General features: G+C 39.6%; 5 protein-coding genes across 5 annotated transcripts; 2 read left to right on the forward strand and 3 right to left on the reverse strand.

The window, feature by feature from the left end:
• Window positions 1–957: 957 nt before the first annotated feature.
• On the reverse strand, window positions 958–1,581 carry LOC101298476 (putative F-box protein At5g55150-like). Its single transcript, XM_004309181.1, has one exon. It carries the CDS (start codon window positions 1,579–1,581, stop codon window positions 958–960), a length of 624 nt encoding a protein of 207 aa, XP_004309229.1.
• Window positions 1,582–2,402: 821 nt separating this feature from the next.
• On the forward strand, window positions 2,403–7,007 carry LOC101298762 (valine--tRNA ligase-like). Its single transcript, XM_004309182.1, has 10 exons — window positions 2,403–2,537; window positions 5,143–5,303; window positions 5,393–5,465; window positions 5,549–5,613; window positions 5,709–5,790; window positions 5,885–5,962; window positions 6,061–6,143; window positions 6,317–6,375; window positions 6,673–6,735; window positions 6,826–7,007. Exons 1-7 carry the CDS (start codon window positions 2,403–2,405, stop codon window positions 6,103–6,105), a joined length of 639 nt encoding a protein of 212 aa, XP_004309230.1. The 3' UTR covers window positions 6,106–6,143; window positions 6,317–6,375; window positions 6,673–6,735; window positions 6,826–7,007.
• Window positions 7,008–7,693: 686 nt separating this feature from the next.
• Window positions 7,694–8,527, reverse strand: LOC101299048 (putative F-box protein At3g25750-like). The gene has a single exon (XM_004309183.1). It carries the CDS (start codon window positions 8,525–8,527, stop codon window positions 7,694–7,696), a length of 834 nt encoding a protein of 277 aa, XP_004309231.1.
• A 1,705-nt stretch (window positions 8,528–10,232) lies between these two features.
• On the forward strand, window positions 10,233–13,952 carry LOC101304716 (zinc finger CCCH domain-containing protein 48-like). Its single transcript, XM_004308075.1, has 9 exons — window positions 10,233–10,697; window positions 10,785–10,880; window positions 11,649–11,738; window positions 11,827–11,928; window positions 12,198–12,344; window positions 12,494–12,613; window positions 12,738–12,797; window positions 13,106–13,203; window positions 13,285–13,952. The coding sequence occupies exons 1-9, from the start codon at window positions 10,233–10,235 to the stop codon at window positions 13,424–13,426; spliced, it is 1,320 nt and encodes a 439-aa protein (XP_004308123.1). The 3' UTR covers window positions 13,427–13,952.
• A 797-nt stretch (window positions 13,953–14,749) lies between these two features.
• Window positions 14,750–17,173, reverse strand: LOC101305015 (L-idonate 5-dehydrogenase-like). The gene is made up of 6 exons (XM_004308076.1): window positions 16,915–17,173; window positions 16,733–16,800; window positions 16,338–16,574; window positions 15,895–16,185; window positions 15,284–15,471; window positions 14,750–15,111 (listed from the first exon to the last, which is right to left on the reverse strand). Exons 1-6 carry the CDS (start codon window positions 17,021–17,023, stop codon window positions 14,919–14,921), a joined length of 1,086 nt encoding a protein of 361 aa, XP_004308124.1. The 5' UTR covers window positions 17,024–17,173; the 3' UTR covers window positions 14,750–14,918.
• Between the last annotated feature and the right edge of the window lie 651 nt (window positions 17,174–17,824).

Below are 17,824 nucleotides of genomic sequence, written 5' to 3' on the forward strand. Positions count from 1 at the left end.
TCCCATTCAACATGACCAACAGCAGCTTTAAAATGTTTAGCAACATCAACGTCTATAACAGAAGTCAAACCACTGAAAAAGGATAACTCATCAAGAACATTCCATTGAGCTATGCAAGAGTAAGCACAAAATTCATCAAAGCTTTTCTTATTAAAAATCTCATTCTTTGCACGAGTCAACATTGAGTGATTATTGTAGGAGGTAGCAGGATCAGGAACAAACTGCAGTTCTTGAGGTAAAATAGGAGTAGAAATAAATCTCTCATTGGTATTGATATCAGAAATCAAATTCTCATTGATACCAGTGGAACCACTACTGCCACTAGAATCACTACTGCTCCCAACAGTACTATTGGAACCACTGTCATGCACCTTCAAAAATATTACTACCATCAACATTGTTTCCCATATCACCATTTTCACCTCCAACAGTACTATTAGAACCACTGTCACCTTCAAAAATATTACCACCAACAACATTGTTTCCCATATCACCATTATCACCTCGAACAGTACAATTAGAACCACTATTAGACAAAGTTGTAGAGGAAAAAGGTGGCCTGGAGAAACCTTTCAAGAAGGTGTTCTGGATTAGAAGAAACAAGGAGTATAGCATGCATGTTGTGTTATTATTCTGAATTCAGGGCTGCGTGTAAGAGTAAGAAATGCATAATGTCTCCTCTTCTAGAATCCTAAAACGTTTCTTACTCTTCTACAGAGTTTCATAATTGACTGTTAATTTAGACTGGAATGAGATCAAAGATCCGACCAACGTACGTTGTCATATTCAAAACATGCACATTACAATTATCGCTTACATAATATTAGATTTGTATTAATCTATCAAGACATTCGACATACCTAAACTTAAATATATCGCTGTCATAAAAAGTTTCATATAAAAAAAAACCCTATCAAAGCACAAATATGCTTACAAAGAAACTAGCAAAACACCCTTTTACAACTTGATGTTTGCCACCGCCCATATTGGTGTTCGATTGCTCATCTTGATTAGGGTTGCCGCTTGTGTGTCGTCAATTTGTAAGAACTTTTCTGTTTTGATGTTATACAAACCAAAATCACGAGGTCGCTTACAAGGTACTCTATTAAAATCGTGTATGAAGCATATGCAATCCGGCAGGCACCCTAACACCTCTGAAGCCAACAAAGATATCGACGAGTTCTCCCCCAAGAAGAGAGCAGCGCCACCCAAACTGTTTATCTTGGTCCACTTATGCTTATCAGCGTCAAGTGTATACAATTCGATTTTTGTTGTGAAACGCTTGCCATGTATGTTATGTCTATTATCTAGATACCTGTGTACCATTAATAGTTCTTTATGATCACTCAACTCTACCAGATATCTCTTGATGACTGCTTCCTCCTCTTCTTCAAAATATTGTGCAGCCACTTTCAAATCGTCCTCCGGGTTGTATTGAGGGGTAAAAGACACTAGTTGGTTAAAATCACTAATGGCAAAGAATCTATCTTCCACATAAACAAGATCTTGTATATTTCTAATTCCTTCGTAAAAATAAATCCATGTTGTATCTCTATCAAGTCTTATAAAAGCCAGCTCCATTAAGTAACCATATATGACTGCAACAGTGCAATCCTTTGCATTTGAGATTGGGTCCTTTGTAGAAAGAAAAGTAAATTTTCATGGTCCTTTAAAGAGTAAAGAGATTAACGTAACATGTAACGACGTATCTATTATTTTAATGATATTTTCGTGTAATAAGTTTTATTTTTTAAATAACAGGAATAAGAAATTCAAGAATACGATAGCTAATTTAGTTACTCGAGATTAGAGAAAGACCATAGGGTCTGTAGACTAAAAATCGACAAAGTATAGTGTAATACGACCGAAAAAAAAAAAGGTAGTGAAGGTCCTATACAGAAACCACAAAATTTATTCAAGTAACTAAACCCGGCCCATAAAGAGTTGGCCTTTATTTTGTGACCCGGGCAAGTTCAAATTTTCCCTCCATCTACAACTCATGAACCGCGCAGAACACAGTCAGCGTCACCTGAGCAGTGAGCACCACCGCAGCGCCGCCGAAACCACGGATCACCACCTTGGCCTCAACCAAGGTGCTTCATGCCCACCGCATCAGAACCCACCTCCACAAAGACCCATCTTCAATCTCCGACGTTCTGAGATTCTACACACAATCGCCACTTAAACACTAACAGAGCCCAGAAAGTGTTTGATGAAATGCATGAGTGAGATTTAGTTTCGTGGAACTCTTTGATTTGTGGGTATATTCAGTGTAATAGGTATAAAGGAGGTGTTGGGGCTTTTCGAGGGGATGAAGTCATGAAGGTAACAGAGAGTGTGAGGGCTCAATCTTGTATTGGGGTTTTGGTGATTTGGGTTGTGCCCAGAAAGTGTTTCGTGAAATGCGTGAGAGAGATTTGGTTTCGTGGAACTGTTTGATCTGTGGGTATAGTCAGTGCAGTAGGTATAAGGAGGTTTTGGGTCTTTTCGAGGGAATGAAGGTAACAGAGAGTGTGAGGGCTGATGCGGTGACGTTGGTAAAACATGATTATATAAACAAGGGCAATCGGCTCACTATATATGAATACCTTGCAGTCAGTTGAGATCCTTCTCGCCTCACAAATTTCTTCCAGAAAAAACCTTATAATTTGGGATCCCTAAATCAAGCCAAGGTTTCATCTGTCCGTTGTAGTGCAGCACCGCAGCTTTTGTTACTGAAGACACATCTATATTATAGTCAGAACTGTCTTTGATGATGATTAGTGTTAGTATGAGTAGTCGAATTCGGCTGCTCCGAACCATAACCTTGAAAGCCATTTTGAATTCAGAGAAGGATGAGAAGAGGAACCAGCAGCATAGAAAGCAAAGCGAGGCCAACCACCGATCCTTTCCATCTCTTCTTTCCCCTTATGGTTTTGCTACTGAAGCTTCAGCAGTAGTTTATGGCCTCAGGATGTGCAAAACAAGAAGGCTTGTTTGAATAAAAGCTTTTGCCTACTATTTGACATGAATTACAAGCCTTTTGGTTGTCTAAAAGTTTGTCGTTTGTCTCCTAATCTTTCTTGAGATTTATGGATGTTTCTTTAATTCTTTGTATAATCATCAGTTTTTCAGTCTGCTAGTTCAAAATTATACCTAGGCATTTGTTTAACTTATGAATAAAAAGGACTTCATCGGCTCTTTCTGTTTTATATTTGATTTTGCATAAGATTGGATTGCACCTATCGACCACCGCTTTTAACCTTTTGAGTTGATTACAACTAATGATGCAAGTACATTGGTGGAGAATATGACATAGTGCTGCAATGCAGGATCATAGTATTTGCTCCCCAGAGACTCCATATCATAAACGAGATCTTGGAAACATTCCAGTCAGTCTCATAACTAGAGAAGCTCTTTGGCATAGCAAGTTGCATAACCTTGAAAGCTTAAAGAAGTGTATCAGAGCCAGAGGCTTTATCAGTTGAAAATATTTGTTTTTGGAAAGCGTAGTCCACCAAGAACAGAACATGTATGTAAAACGAAAACAAGTTCATCAGCTAGAGTTCAACAAAGTTATAGTAACATGACATAGTCACTGAGTTCCATGCTTGTCAATCTTGTGTTGGGTGAGATCATGCTGAGTGATGAATGATCTTTTCGGGATCGTTTCACAAACACCACACACAAAGACTTTCTTTTTTCCATCAGAAGAAATCTCGATCGTTGCGACGCGTGATGCTTGCTTCATCGAATTCTCGCATCCAAACTTGACGTGTGCTTCAATGTCTTCTGCTCTCGCTTCAGTGTTACAAGATTTACACTACACCATCTACAAAACAAGTAGATTAGCAGAGTAAATGAAGTCTCTGTAACTTCCTTTTTTTTGCCAAACAATGTGTGTACCTCAATTCTCAAACACCATAGATCAAAATCCAAACCCACTGACCTAAGCATAACACATAACAACCCAAATCCAAATCAAAATCAAAGCAAAGAAGCAAAAAGAACATCCACAGCCATACCTCTAATATTCCTCCAATAGCCTAGCTCCCTTGTAAATTAGACTAATGTACAAAATCCAAATCCAAATCCAATCAAACACATAACTACTAAAATTTCACATCCAAATCCAAATCTAAATCAAAGCAAAATAATAATAATAATAATAATGTACAAACACAGAACAGAGACTTAGAACTAGAATTACATGAACATTTCACAGAACAGAGTACTCTTAGAACTAGAATTACATAGATCAAAAATAAACACCACTGACAGATCCAGATCCCTAAACTAACAACTAAAATGTACATCAGAGTAAGGAAAAAGACTTACCATAGCAGAAGGCTTCTCCTGGTTCTCCTCTTGGTTCTTGGATCTCTGGTTCTTGTTGTTGTTCCTGGGTCTCACCATGATGCTAGCTTCTTCTTCTTCCTCCTCTTCTTTCTCTCTCTTTCTCTCTCTTTCACTCTCTCTTCTCTTTCTCTTTGTGCTTCGTAGTGGTTGTGGAAAAGAAAAAGCTACGCTCAGAGCTCATTAAATGAGGCGGAGACGCTCGATCACGAACCCGCCGGGATTTGTCGTGTTTCGTATATTATTAGTATTTTTTTTTTCCAAAAACATTTTTGAAATGACAATTAAACCCCTTTGCCATCAAAACTTCGACAAGGAAAACGGCACCGTTCCGAATCCAACGCCTACGGATTTTAAGGGCATATCAGTAATTCAAGAATTGGCAAGTTCAAATTTTGCTTCCACACTATTACTCATGAACTAAGCAAAACCCATTTGGCGCCACCTGAGCACCACCGCAGCACGCCAAAACCACCGATCACCACCTTGGCCACTACCAAGGAGCTTCATGACCACCTCATCAGAACCCACCTCCACAAAGACCCATCTTCAATCTCCGACGTTCTGAGATTGGTTGGGAACAATTTGTGTTTGGGTTTTGGTGATTTGGGTTGTGCCCCGAACTTGTTTGTTGAAATGCCTGACAAGATTTTGTTTCGTGATTTGTGGGTCTAGTCAGGGCCCTTGCAGATATATCGTCATTGTTTGAGGGAGTAGATAGCCTAGAAAACTTGCAATGTATACAAACAGTAACAGAGCGTACGTCAGTTGAGATGTTTTATTGTTTCGAATTGATGTGGTTTATAGGCACAACAAGCGAATGCAGCTTCGAAGAAGAGCGAGAAGCGTGGGAATGAGGAGGATGAAAATGCAGCTGATTTTGTTGATCCTCCGACTCCGGTTGGCCAGAAGAAGCAGCTGTCTAAGCTGATGGCCAAACAGTACAGTCCAGCTGCCATGGATAAAGGGTGAGGTTCGTGTTTGCTTAGTGCGATTTTGCTGTCGGTCTTTTGAATTGTATGCTGTGCATGTTGTAATTTGTGCTTGCTGGTTTTAGGTGGTATTCGTGGTGTGAGAAATCAGGGTGCTTTGAGGCAGATACGAAGAGCTCCAAACCTCCTTTTGTGATTGTAAGTGAGTTACCGCGCCTGTGTTCTTGGGTTTGTATTGATTTCAAATATCAGAATTAACTGGTTCTCACATGCGTTGCAAGTTTTGCCGCCTCCGAATGTCATCGTCCCGCTTCATGTTGGCCATGGTCTTACTGCTGCTATTGAGGTTGCATCTGAGATAAATTCCTGATTTTGTTATGTCCATTGGTGGCTTCCAGAGGTATCTGAAAAAGTAATTTGACGCTATTTCCTGACATGCAGGACACTTGATATGTTGGCGAAGAATGTCAGGTTACAATGCCTTGTGGGTGCCTGGATGGACCATGCTGGGATTGCAACTCAGGTTCTTCTCCATTCCGTTCATCATCAGATCTAGTTTATCTTCAGTACAGATTTTGTTTATTTGCCTGGATGTAACTTTTATATGCTGTTTATAGGTTGTTGTAGAAAAAAAGCTGATGCCTGAGTGCAATCTAACCCGGTATGATATTGGCCGTGAAGAGTTTGTGTCTGAAGTGAGTTCAAATTGCTATATAGTATTGGAATCCATGATAATTGTTCTGTTAAAAGGTTTTCAAATTCATTCATAACCGTTGATTCTTGTTTCTGACAGGTTTGGAATTGGAAAAATAGTCAAGGGGAAGCTTTTATACGGTAGCTACGGCGTTTGGGTGCTTCAGTGGATTGGACCGCGAGGTGAGCATTTGATCTTCCTGTAGCTTGTATTTTCTTGGTTTGTAATTGACGTAGTCGCAAAGATCTGTCTCTCTCTCTCTCTCCTCTCTCTCTCTCTCTATATGTATGATATACATAGATATAACTTATTTTCCTTTATTTTGCCTCAACTTTTCGTTTACAATGGATGAAAGAGGTCAAAAGCTGTGCCAGAGGGTTTTGTGAGGCTTCATGCGGAAGATCTTATCTACAGGTATGCGTTATCCAAACTCAGATTATATGTGGTTTTGGGAAAGTTGACATAATACAACTTCAAGATCTAATTGTATGTGGACGCTGGCTTTATCTTTGTGATTCTAGTTTGAATGCCGCATGTTTTGCTTACATCTTTGAATTATTGGGATTGAGTATTTGGGTAAAGACCATAGACCTTGTTGTATCCCCATTTTTCTAATTTTGTTAATCTCACTAGGCAAGGAAAGCCCTCAAATCATTATTTATTATACTCATTTCACAGTCAAGTTCTTTTTATGAACTTTCCCGCTTGTAGGGCGAACTCTCTGTTGGAACTGTGGCTTCTTTTATTGGTTATGCTTTCACATTAACATTCGCGGTAAGTCACCTCCTTATGGTTTTTACCCCTTTGTGCTATTTCCATCTTCTCAAGGCTTGTGATAAGTGTTTGATGTTACCTGCTTTTCAGGTTCAAGGCCTGGTTAACACATTTGGAGATCTTCGTGGAACTTTTGCTGCAGTGGAGAGGATTAACTCTGTTTATCTAGGGTAGAAATCAATGAAGCCCTTGCTTATGGCTTACAAAAGGAAATGCAACGAAAGAAACTACTTGATGAAAATTACAGATTGTTCCTCATCGATGGTTCCAATGAGGAAATCAGTCGGTAAATACGAATTACATGTCAGCTCTGAAATGAGCCAGTAATATTGGACGCTTAGCTTGGTCTGGCGATGCACGTCTTGAAGGTATCTACAATCTAGAATGCAGTTTCATACATTCTCGTTGAGGTGCAATGACTGTTTAGGTCTTCTGTGTGTGTTTATTTTGCCTTGCATGTGTCTGTGTGTTTACGTGCGAGTGTCTCAGCAGGTGAGACTACAAAGACAAAGCTTCCCATAATATTGTTCATATGGAATGTGTATTGTTTACTATTTAGTTGGCTATAAGATAAATGCAGTGTTCCAATTTGCCATTGTGTGTGTATAAAAAAAACACCCTTTTCCAGAGTCCAGAGTATCCCCAGTCTTATCAAACACTGATAGCAAACATGGGAAAGGGAGGGATACCACATGGAGATGACCAACAAGAGAACATGGCTGCTTGGCTTGTTGGTATCAACACCCTCAAGATTCAACGTTTCAAGCTCCCTGAACTTGGTATCAATTCCTTGCTTTCCCTTTTGAAGCGTTTTACTTTGATCACTGATTTTGAGATGAACCCCTTTGATTGTTTTGCTTGACTGAATCATTAACACAAAAATGCTTACATATTAACTAGTGAAACACCCTTTTACAACTTCTTCTTGTTCAAAAAAAAAAAAAAAAAACACACCCTTTTACAACTTGATGTTTGGCACAATCCAAATTGGAGTCTGGTTGCTCATCTTGATTAAGGTTGCCGCTTGCGTGTCATCAATTGGTAAGAACTTTTCTGTTTTGACGTTATACAAACCAAAATCACGGGGTCGCTTACAAGGTACTCTATTATAATCGTGTACGAAGTATATGCAATCCGGCAGACACCCTAACACCTCCGAGGCCAACAACGATATGGACGAGTTCTCCCCCAAGAAGATAGCAGCGCCACCCAAACTGTTTATCTTGGTCCACTTATACTTGTCAGCGTCAAGTTTATACAATTCGATTTTTGTTGTGAAACGCTTGCCATGTATGTTATGTCTGTTCGCCGTATACCTTTGTACCATTATTAGTTCTTTACGATCACTCAACTCCACCAGATATCTCTTAATGACTGCTGCCTCTTGTTCAAAATATTCTGCAACCACTGTTATTTCTTCCTTCGGATTGAATTGAGGGGTAACAGCAAAAGACTCTAGTTGGTTAAGATCATTGATGGCAAAGAATCTATCTTCAACATAAACAAGATCTTGAACATTTCTAGTTCCAGCGTAAATAAAAGTCCATGTCGTATCTTTATGAAGTCTTATAAAAGCCAGCTGCGTTAAGTAACCATATATGACTGCAACCGTGCAATCCTTTGCATTTGAGATTGGGTCTGCTGAACTTGTAGCCCTGAAAACATGAATTTCTGAATCAAGTTCATTCCTGGGCTCCAATGCAGGAAGGGTGATGACTGAATTTTCTTTTGCTCTCCTCCCTTTAACCCTAGAGAATGGATTTATAAGGGTTACTATGAAATTCTCATCCATAGTTATTAACCATCCCTTAGAAAACCCAAAATATCGCCGGTTTGGTAATTCCAGTTGCAAATCAAGGACCTTACACACGTGATGTCACATAAATTCCACGTCTCTTCTTTGCCGGAATAAGTCAAGAGCATCGGAGCTACGTGTTTGCCCAATCTGAGGATCCCATGATTTAAACCTGGAGAGAAGATCTTAATCGAACAATCTTAGGTTGTTATCTGAGATTGAAAAGGTGTGGACGAGGGTATGAGCTTTGCTTCATTTTAGGTTATAATGGTGGCCAGTGAATCACTCTATTTATAGATGAAGCTTGAAGCCCTACTGCATACGGACTAGGAAACCTTGTCTCCTTTAAGTATTAGGGAAAGGATTCTCGCATATTGAGATAAACCCACTCCTTAAGATTGGGAAACCCATTCCCATAAGGAATGGGGGTCCAACTCATCTTGTAATTTCCAAAATGACAATGTTATAGTTGTGAATTTCTTTCATGTTATTGTGCTAAATTCATGTTGCTTAACAGTCTAAAGAGAATGACATCATTATTTTTTCAAATAAGAGAATGACATTATTTGCTATGAGCAGACTTGGGATATTTATTTATATTCAGTTGTCACGATAGTACCAGATGCATGTGTTTCCCTTTAGTAGATAGCTAGCCAGTCTAGATTGATCCAATACTTGCTAATTGAGGAGAGGCTGCAGAGCATACCCAGACGACCAAAGTTGTTCAACTTATTGTCATGATAGTACCAAAGCTGTGATTCTAGTCGTGTTGTCACCTCCATCTCCAGATTTGGGAGTCGAGTCTTGGAGATCGGGGTTTTGGTATGCGACTTAGAATATCACCATTTGATGTAAAGATGGAGGGCTTTGCGCATAGTCTTGGTGTGGTTTAGAGACAAAAAAGATGAAGTGAAGAGAGGTACCTTTTTACCTTTCAAAATATACAACATTTGACAATTCAATCATGCTTACGACGTCAAGTACTATTGATTCAAGTTTACAATTTTTACAATCTAATGTGCCAAAAAAATATTTTGAATTTTAATGTACATAAATTCATAATCAACCAACCTAAAAATATCGCTTACATAAATTAAAACCAAAATAATTTATGGGTCATTTTCTTATCTCAACTTTTTTGTACGTTGTGTCTCATTCATACGCACTATAAGGCTAGAAGCACAGAATCACTTAAATTATAAATGTTTTTCATGTCTCAAAATTAAAATCTGAAATTTCCTTCATCCATCTGACCCAAATTTCACTTCTAACATTTTTGAAAGGACAATTAAACCCCTTGCCATAAAAACTTCGATCAAAGAAAACGGCACCGTCCAGTACCAACGCCTACGGCTTGCAAGTCCCTCAGTTTAATTTCAATAAAAAAAAAAGTCCCTCAGTTTTGAAATGACAAAACAATCCCTCCGCTACACTGCAGGGCATTCTAATCACCAGGGCATATCAGTAGTTTCAGTTCTTTTCTCGTAGAGATGACGCAGTTTATAGTTTATATACATCACCCGCCTCCGGTAAAGACTGTTAGAGACTGATCAGAGCGAGAGTCTCAGATCAACCGCCACCAGTTTTTTTAGGGTTTTCTACAAACTCCGACCTCCTCCGGCGACCAAATTAGGGTTTCCGATCACGTCCAATCCACTCCAACCGACCTCGGAAGCCTTCAATTTCAGAAATCCGAAGCTAAATGGATGTAGAAGGAGGCGGAAGCAAGCGGATCTTCAATAGATTGGGCGGGCCGGCGCAACCCGACCCGAACAAGAACCAGAAAGTATGCTACCATTGGAGAGCGGGCAAGTGCAACCGCCACCCTTGCCCTTATCTCCACCGCGAGCTACCTTCGCCGCCTTCGCACGGCCTCAACGGGACGGCGTCGTCCAAGCGGCAACACGGCTTCGCCGCCAACACCGATGGCCCGTCGGGGCCACGTGGCCGGGGTCCGAATAACTTCAGCGGCGGAGGGTCGAACACGTGGGGGAGGAGCGGCGGCGGCGGCGGAGGAGGGAATAGGGTTTTCGTTAGGAAGATGGATAAGGTTTGTAATTATTGGGTTCAGGGGAACTGTAGCTATGGGGATAGGTGTAAGTTCTTGCATTCTTGGAGCACTGGGGACTGTGTTAGCTTGTTGACGACGCTTGAGGGGCATCAGAATGTGAGTTGTGATCTTTGTGGTTTGGCATTGTTTTGTGTGCATTGTGTGAAATTTGATTGCTGATGTTTTCGGGTTTCTGATGAACAGGTTGTTAGTGGGATTGCATTGCCTTCGGGGTCGGATAAGCTTTACACTGGGAGCAAGGATGAGACTGTGAGAGTGTGGGATTGCCAATCTGGTCAGGTAAACTATTCGATTTTGTTTTGGGTTAAGTTTTCCTTGTTATTTGATATGTCAAAGTTTATTATAGTTATAAGGTCACTGCCTGGTAGAAGGTTTTGTTTAATGTCCTCAAGTTGTAACCGAAAATAGCTACTAAGTACTAACTAGTAAACTCAACTTTATGCTACCAAGTGATAAACTCGCTTTTGGTTTCGGTTAGTTTTTCATAGTTGTTAATAGGTGAAAGTGTAGTTTCTAAATAGTGGAAGGAGGGTCTGTGTGGAGTTGGATTCGAAGTAGTATAGGGGTTTGTACCAATTATAGTTATAAGGTCACTGCCTAGTAGAAGGTTCTGTTTAATGTCCTCTGTTTAACTATGTCGAGATACTTATATGCTCACAAAATGTTGTAACAAAAAACTGTTTCTGATTGGTAAACTTATATATTACTAAGTTGATGTGGTTTTTGTATAATGTTTTCAATGAATCATGATTGAATGTGGCTGCATGATCTTTCTAAATATATAGTCCGACTGATGGAAGTTGTAGTAAGGAGTCTGTAAACTTATAAGTTGAAAAGGTCGTGGAAAGGAAAATTGGCTTCTATTGTTGGTTGCATAAAGATCCTGAGAAGAGGTTTTATTGCCATGGGAAACAGGAGAGTTTATGAAGAAATAATCTCATATATGTCATTGTCATATCTTTTCATTTCACCATTCACAAGATCATGGTCTTAGTCAAGATACTTGGATGAGACAAATAATCTATGGAATATGTCTGTCTTTTACAGTGCCTGGGAGTAATTAATCTTGGTGGTGAAGTAGGTTGTATGATCAGTGAAGGTCCTTGGATTTTTGTTGGTATACCAAATGCTGTAAAGGTAGGACAAGAATCTCTTTTAACATCAGCTTATTGCTGTAAATTTCTGTATTTTACCACCTCATTCATTCATGGATATGGTTTTCTAGGCGTGGAACACCCAAGCTAACTCCGAAATGAGTCTTAGTGGGCCTGTTGGACAAGTTTATTCCATGGTTGTGGGTAATGATTTGCTCTTTGCTGGTACGCAGGTAATTCCTACGTTAAGGTTTCATTTTGTCTGGTCCCCATTCTTGTTAAGCTTTATTGTTGGGGATTCAAGCAATGAGTATTGTGGTATGCACAGCTGCATCATCCAATTGTAAACTATATTTTGAGGGAGGACAGTTTGCATCTTATTGATGGGACACCCTTGCATCTAATTCCGCCATCCCTCACTCCATTTTATTCAGTGAATGCGTGTCATCAGCATATTATTGTAATGTTGATTAAAAAGTTTTTTTTTTTTCGTTTGATACAGGATGGTTCTATCTTGGCTTGGAAATTTAATACAGTCACCAATTGCTTTGAACCGGCTGCATCACTTAATGGTCACACCCTTGCAGTTGTATCATTAGTAGTTGGAGCAAATAGGCTTTACTCTGGTTCAATGGATCATTCTATAAGGGTAAGTCCAGTTTAGTATAATTATAATTGTGTAATAAGCACCAATTCATTCCTGTTGAAGTTTTTTGAGGCCTTTGATTGCTCAAGAGTAGTTCAGGCTGGTCAGCCATTTGACTTGTTCCCTTCATCTGTTATTATGTATTCTTTCAGGTCTGGAGCCTTGAAAACTTGCAATGTATACAAACACTAACAGAGCATACATCAGTTGTGATGTCCGTTCTTTGCTGGGATCAGTTTCTCTTATCAAGTTCTTTGGATAAAAAATTAAAGGTTCATCTCGCTTTCCTCAATTATAAATTATTTGGCTGTTTGTGAGTGTGTGATTATTGTAACTGTTTCACTTTTTCACATTAGGACTATAAGCTTATCTAGTTACAATTCTTTGGTTTTGCAGATCTGGGCTGCTACTCAAAGTGGAAACTTGGAAGTAGCATATACGCACGATGAAGACCATGTATGTTCATATTTGAATGTTTTGATTAAAAAGTTATATCTCTGTGCTGTCACGGACTAAGAACAAGCTGGGTTTTTAAAGGATTTTACCTGAAATACTTGAGGCTCTAATGCAAGTTATATATGTCAGCATTTTAGGTTTACTTATCTTGTTAAGCAAGTATAATTGCAAATTAGGCATTAATGTTGACACCCAAATGAGTGAATGGCACTTACTGAAATGGCTTGTTGTAATTCCTTGACCTACTACTCTCATGTGTCATCATTGAATTTCTAGGTAAGTCTGATCATCTTTTGACCTTGCTGCAGCCTTTGCTTACGCTTTGTGGGATGCATGATTCAGAAGCCAAGCCAGTCTTACTGTGTGCATGCAATGACAACACTGTCCGTCTCTACGATTTGCCATCGTGAGCTTTTAAACACTATTCTTTACTCTCTATTTTCCTGATCACTCTGCTCTAGTTGCTTATGTCATTCTATTGTAACAGGTTTTCTGAGAGAGGTAAAATATTCTCAAAACAGGAGATACGAGCAATCCAGGTTGGCCCTGGTGGCTTGTTTTTCACTGGCGATGGAACTGGACAAGTGAGAGTATGGAAGTGGTTGGCCGAACCAGTTGCAACTGCCTGAGAGATAATATTTTTTATTTTGGGCCGTATTGTATTTTAACATATTATTCTGGGTACTCCAGTAAGCGTAGTCTGGGGAGACACTTAGTTTTTGTGTCTGGTATGAGTGGAATTATGAGATAGAGGTAGGATTCGGTAGCATCAACATTGTCCACTCCTTCGCACTGTGTGGCATGGACATAAAGAAGGTTCTTTTGGCCCATGAAAAGTCGCAACTGCGCAACAGATCTCCATAAAGGGTGAGCATACATGTACATGCTGTTTGCAGCAGAGTTGTAATTGTTGCTAGATCATATTGCTCCTTGTGAGCGATTAAAGATGTAGCAGCAGACCTGTGCAAGCGCATGAAAGCCGATCTCTTGTCTTTTTAGAAAACAATAAAGGGCAACTGATTTGAGAAGTTCATTCCATTTTGGGTTTCAGGTTCATAATAATTTTTGATTGAGAAATATGCCCCTGTAGAGGCTATTTTGTATATTATTACTGCGGTCATTATACCAATTCAATGCAATTCTGAAGTTAATGTCATGTTTTTCTTTCATCTTCCTGTTGGAGTAGAAAGTATCTCGTGATATGTCTTGGTAGCTTTCCTGTAATCCTGAGTTTTTTCTTCTCATTTTTTTTTCAAGTTCATCATCCTTTCTTGAGTCAAAGGACAAAGGACAATCAATATTAAATAAACCAAGGGAATATACTATCAATTCACAGAGGCGAGCTGCTGGAATAACTCGGTGTCACTTGGCACAGTGAGTGAGATGGCACCAGGATACTCAGGTTAGTGAAAACTCCTGCCCAGTTTTGTACTTTGATGTGGCTGTGTGGACAATGAAAATGGGAGAGTGGGGTTTGGTGCAGCTCTTTCAAGCACGGCAGGCAGTCTTATGGGAGCTCTCTCAATACCGCTTCATGTTCCTTCATCTCTGGCTGCGACTGAAGCCCTTGCTCTTTGGCATGGGGTTAATTACCGTAAGCAGTTGGGAGTGACAACTGTTGTAGTTAAAGGAAATGCTCTCAGTGTGTTGAATGCACTACACTCATGGCTGGGGCTTGAGCAAAATTGGGAGAGATTTGGATGCAGTTGAGTTACGAAGAGAGAATTTGAGATCTTCTCGTGGAAGCATGTAAACAAAAGACAACACAGTAGCTCACAAGCTCACTAGATCAGCTTTGGCTATGCCACAGGCTACGTATATAAGGAGATTGGCCCTCAGTGGCTGAATGAATTAGTTGATGGTAGCTAGATACGTTGAGTTCTCTACTGGGACTATGATCCCAGCTCGATGTAATCAATCTTGATTCGATAAGTTCCAATCACACAAAAAGAAGAAGGAAAACAAGTCTGTACTCATATTAGCTTGGAGTAGGGAGGTCATTCTGGTAGCTGACCTTACAGATAAAACATGACGAGAAGATATTTATTCAATCATAATGTTGGTATTCTTCTCCTTTTACAGCATTAGATCTGGTATATAAAGCTGCAGCTGCAGCTGCCTTTACAGGTTAAACATGACCTTAATGGCATTGCCTCCACGAGCACTGGTTGCAAAGGCTTCTTCCACCTCCTTTTGAGAAAACCCAAACCGATGCGTTATGAGGGGCTTCACATCGATCTTACCACTTCTCAAAAACTCCAGGCATAGAGGCCATGTATTCTTGTATCGGAAAATTCCAATCACATCTACCTCCCTATGACAAGAGGAACCACAATTGTCAAGTATATCCATGTTTGCACATTCACACCTTGATCCACAATAATAAACAAAGCTACAATCCTCATGTATAGCTAATGTTCATTTTGCTCATGTGATTAGTTCATTATTATAGTTTAGCTAGCTGAATAACTGGAATCAGTGTATACCTGGCAGAAGCTGAAGTGAGTGGGAGAGTCATCGCGTCGTGCCCCATTCCCACAAGGCAAACTTTGCCGCCAGGACGAGTAGCACGCAGAGCTGTAGACATGGTTTTATCAAAGCCTGCACAATCAAAGGTCACGTCCACTCCAGCTCCCATAGCTTTACGTATCTGAACCACTTCTTCAGCAACATCCTGTCAAAGAATTTCATAAGCAATTCAAAGAAACCAAGGACTAAAAAGGGAGCATAAGATATGGACTGAAGAAGGACATGGACATGAAGCTAGATTCATTCCAAATTTCTTTCTCTTCTGGATGCAACAAGCTAAACTTGAGGTCCATATAATGGAGGTTGAGAGATCCTTGGCAATGGCTTATTACAAAAGAATGAAAAGAAAAGGAAGAAGCACACCCTTGGTCAAAAAGTACGGTTTCTGAAGCCAATTACAGAACTTTCAGCTTAGCAGTGCATGATTAAATTTTAAGAAGTGGGACAATAGAAATGAGCAACATATAGCACTTCTTAGGCATCGTCAAATCAATACAACAAAGTGACAATAAAGTTTGCAAACCAGTCTGGATGATGGTAGTGAATTTAGGACATCAAATATTGAAACCTGGATGTTTGTTGAAACTTTTATGATCTCATCTGCACCTAGAGTCTTTGCAACTGATAAACGATAGTCATCCACATCTGCAATGACAATTCTCGGTGCCCCAAAAGCACGACCAGCTAGCAGTGCAACAAGCCCTATGGGTCCTGCTCCCATGACCAAAACATTTGTTTCTGGACCAACATTAGCTCGGCGACAGGCATGAACACCAACACTCAAGGGCTCACACATTGCCCCTTCTTCCAAACTCACATTCTCTGGAAGTTTAAAACACAGGTCTGCAGGATGGACAACCTGTCGAAACAAACATTTACCTTGAAATCAAACTTCCCCATCTGAAAACCCATTGAGCTATAGTATTCACAAATCAAATTTGACACAAAGATGGCATGATAAGTTTACAATTGCAATATAGAATCTGAAATGTTGCAAGTATGTTCTGTTACCTGGTTTGCCAGTGAACCATGAACCGGTGGAGTAGCAAAAAACTTCATATCCGGGCATAGATTGTATCGACCTTCTTTGCAAGATTCACACCTCCAGCAACTGATACCGGGCTCTAGTGCCACACGGTCACCAGGTACCAGATGCTTCACCTCACTTCCAATTTCCTCTATGATCCCAGCACACTCATGCCCAATTACCATTGGCTCTTTAACAATAAAATCTGCAACTCTCATGGCCTAGAAGTAACAAACAACAATCAACACAAAAAGTAAACTATGCATATGAACTTTTTCTATCTGATTATATACTCTTTTTAAGCAATCAACACTTGCACCTCAAATCATCACAAAACAAATGAAACTCATAAACCAAAACGCATCAAAGAAACTAAAACCTTGAGGTAGTGAACATCACTCCCACATATCCCAACAGCCTTCATCCGAATCCTTACATCATGAGGTCCTACAGTGATTTAAGTATCCCAAATGATTCAGTAAAGTAAAACAATCAAAGGGTTCATCTCAAACTCAGTGATCAAACTAAAAAGCTTCAAAAGAGAAAGCAAGTAAATGATACCAAGTTCAGGGAGCTTGAAAGGTTGAATCTTGAGGGTGTTGATACCAACAAGCCAAGCAGCCATGTTCTCTTGTTGGTCATCTCCATGTGACATCCCTCCCTTTCCCATTTTTGCTATCAGTGTTTGATCAAACTGTGGATACTCTGGAGTGAACAAAGTGTGTATATAATTTGGTCAAGCTCTGGTGTGGTGGTCACAGCAAAACGAGAACCTTATTTCACACATTCAGATAAGTCCAACAGTTAGTGTAGTTTAATGTGGGCTCTGTCTTGTGGTGATATTTCTCATCTCATGACTCATGAGTTACAAGTTGTTGCCAAAACAATCCATTATCTAGAGTAGGCTACACATCAGCTTTAGATCCCTCACCCCTGGTTACATGGGTTCTCGCTGTTACCTGCCTTTGTTTTCTGCCACGCCTCATAAACAAAACCAATCTCCACATCACCAAAATTGGATCATAAAATAGGTTAATGAACCAGATTCCACATCGATTAATGCACTTGATAAGAATGAAACTCGTATCTGAATTCTTTTTCCATTTTTTTTTGTATCTACAGTCATGATTTTCATTGAAAATCGTGGACTACAGCATCTTTTTTTCTCATAAAATTTTTGTCATTGATAAATCATGATTTCTGAGTAATTTCATATTGACATATGTCAAAAATATTGAGTTGTTATCCTTTTTTCTATTTTTTAAAGTCAATAAACGAAGAAAATTAATCAAGATTTTTGAGATCCGTGAGCATTCTACTTTGGGACATTTTCTCTCATAAAAGTCAACCCAAACATTTTTACCCACATAAGTCCACTTTTAAATTTAAGTATGTCATTTTGCTTTTGCAATGTACCTAAAATACCCTCTCTCTTTACACCAAATCTATTCCTCTCTCTCTCTCTCTCTCT

The sequence above is a fragment of the Fragaria vesca genome, linkage group LG7 (genome assembly GCF_000184155.1).
Source record: "Fragaria vesca subsp. vesca linkage group LG7, FraVesHawaii_1.0, whole genome shotgun sequence".
Taxonomy (NCBI): Eukaryota; Viridiplantae; Streptophyta; class Magnoliopsida; order Rosales; family Rosaceae; genus Fragaria; species Fragaria vesca.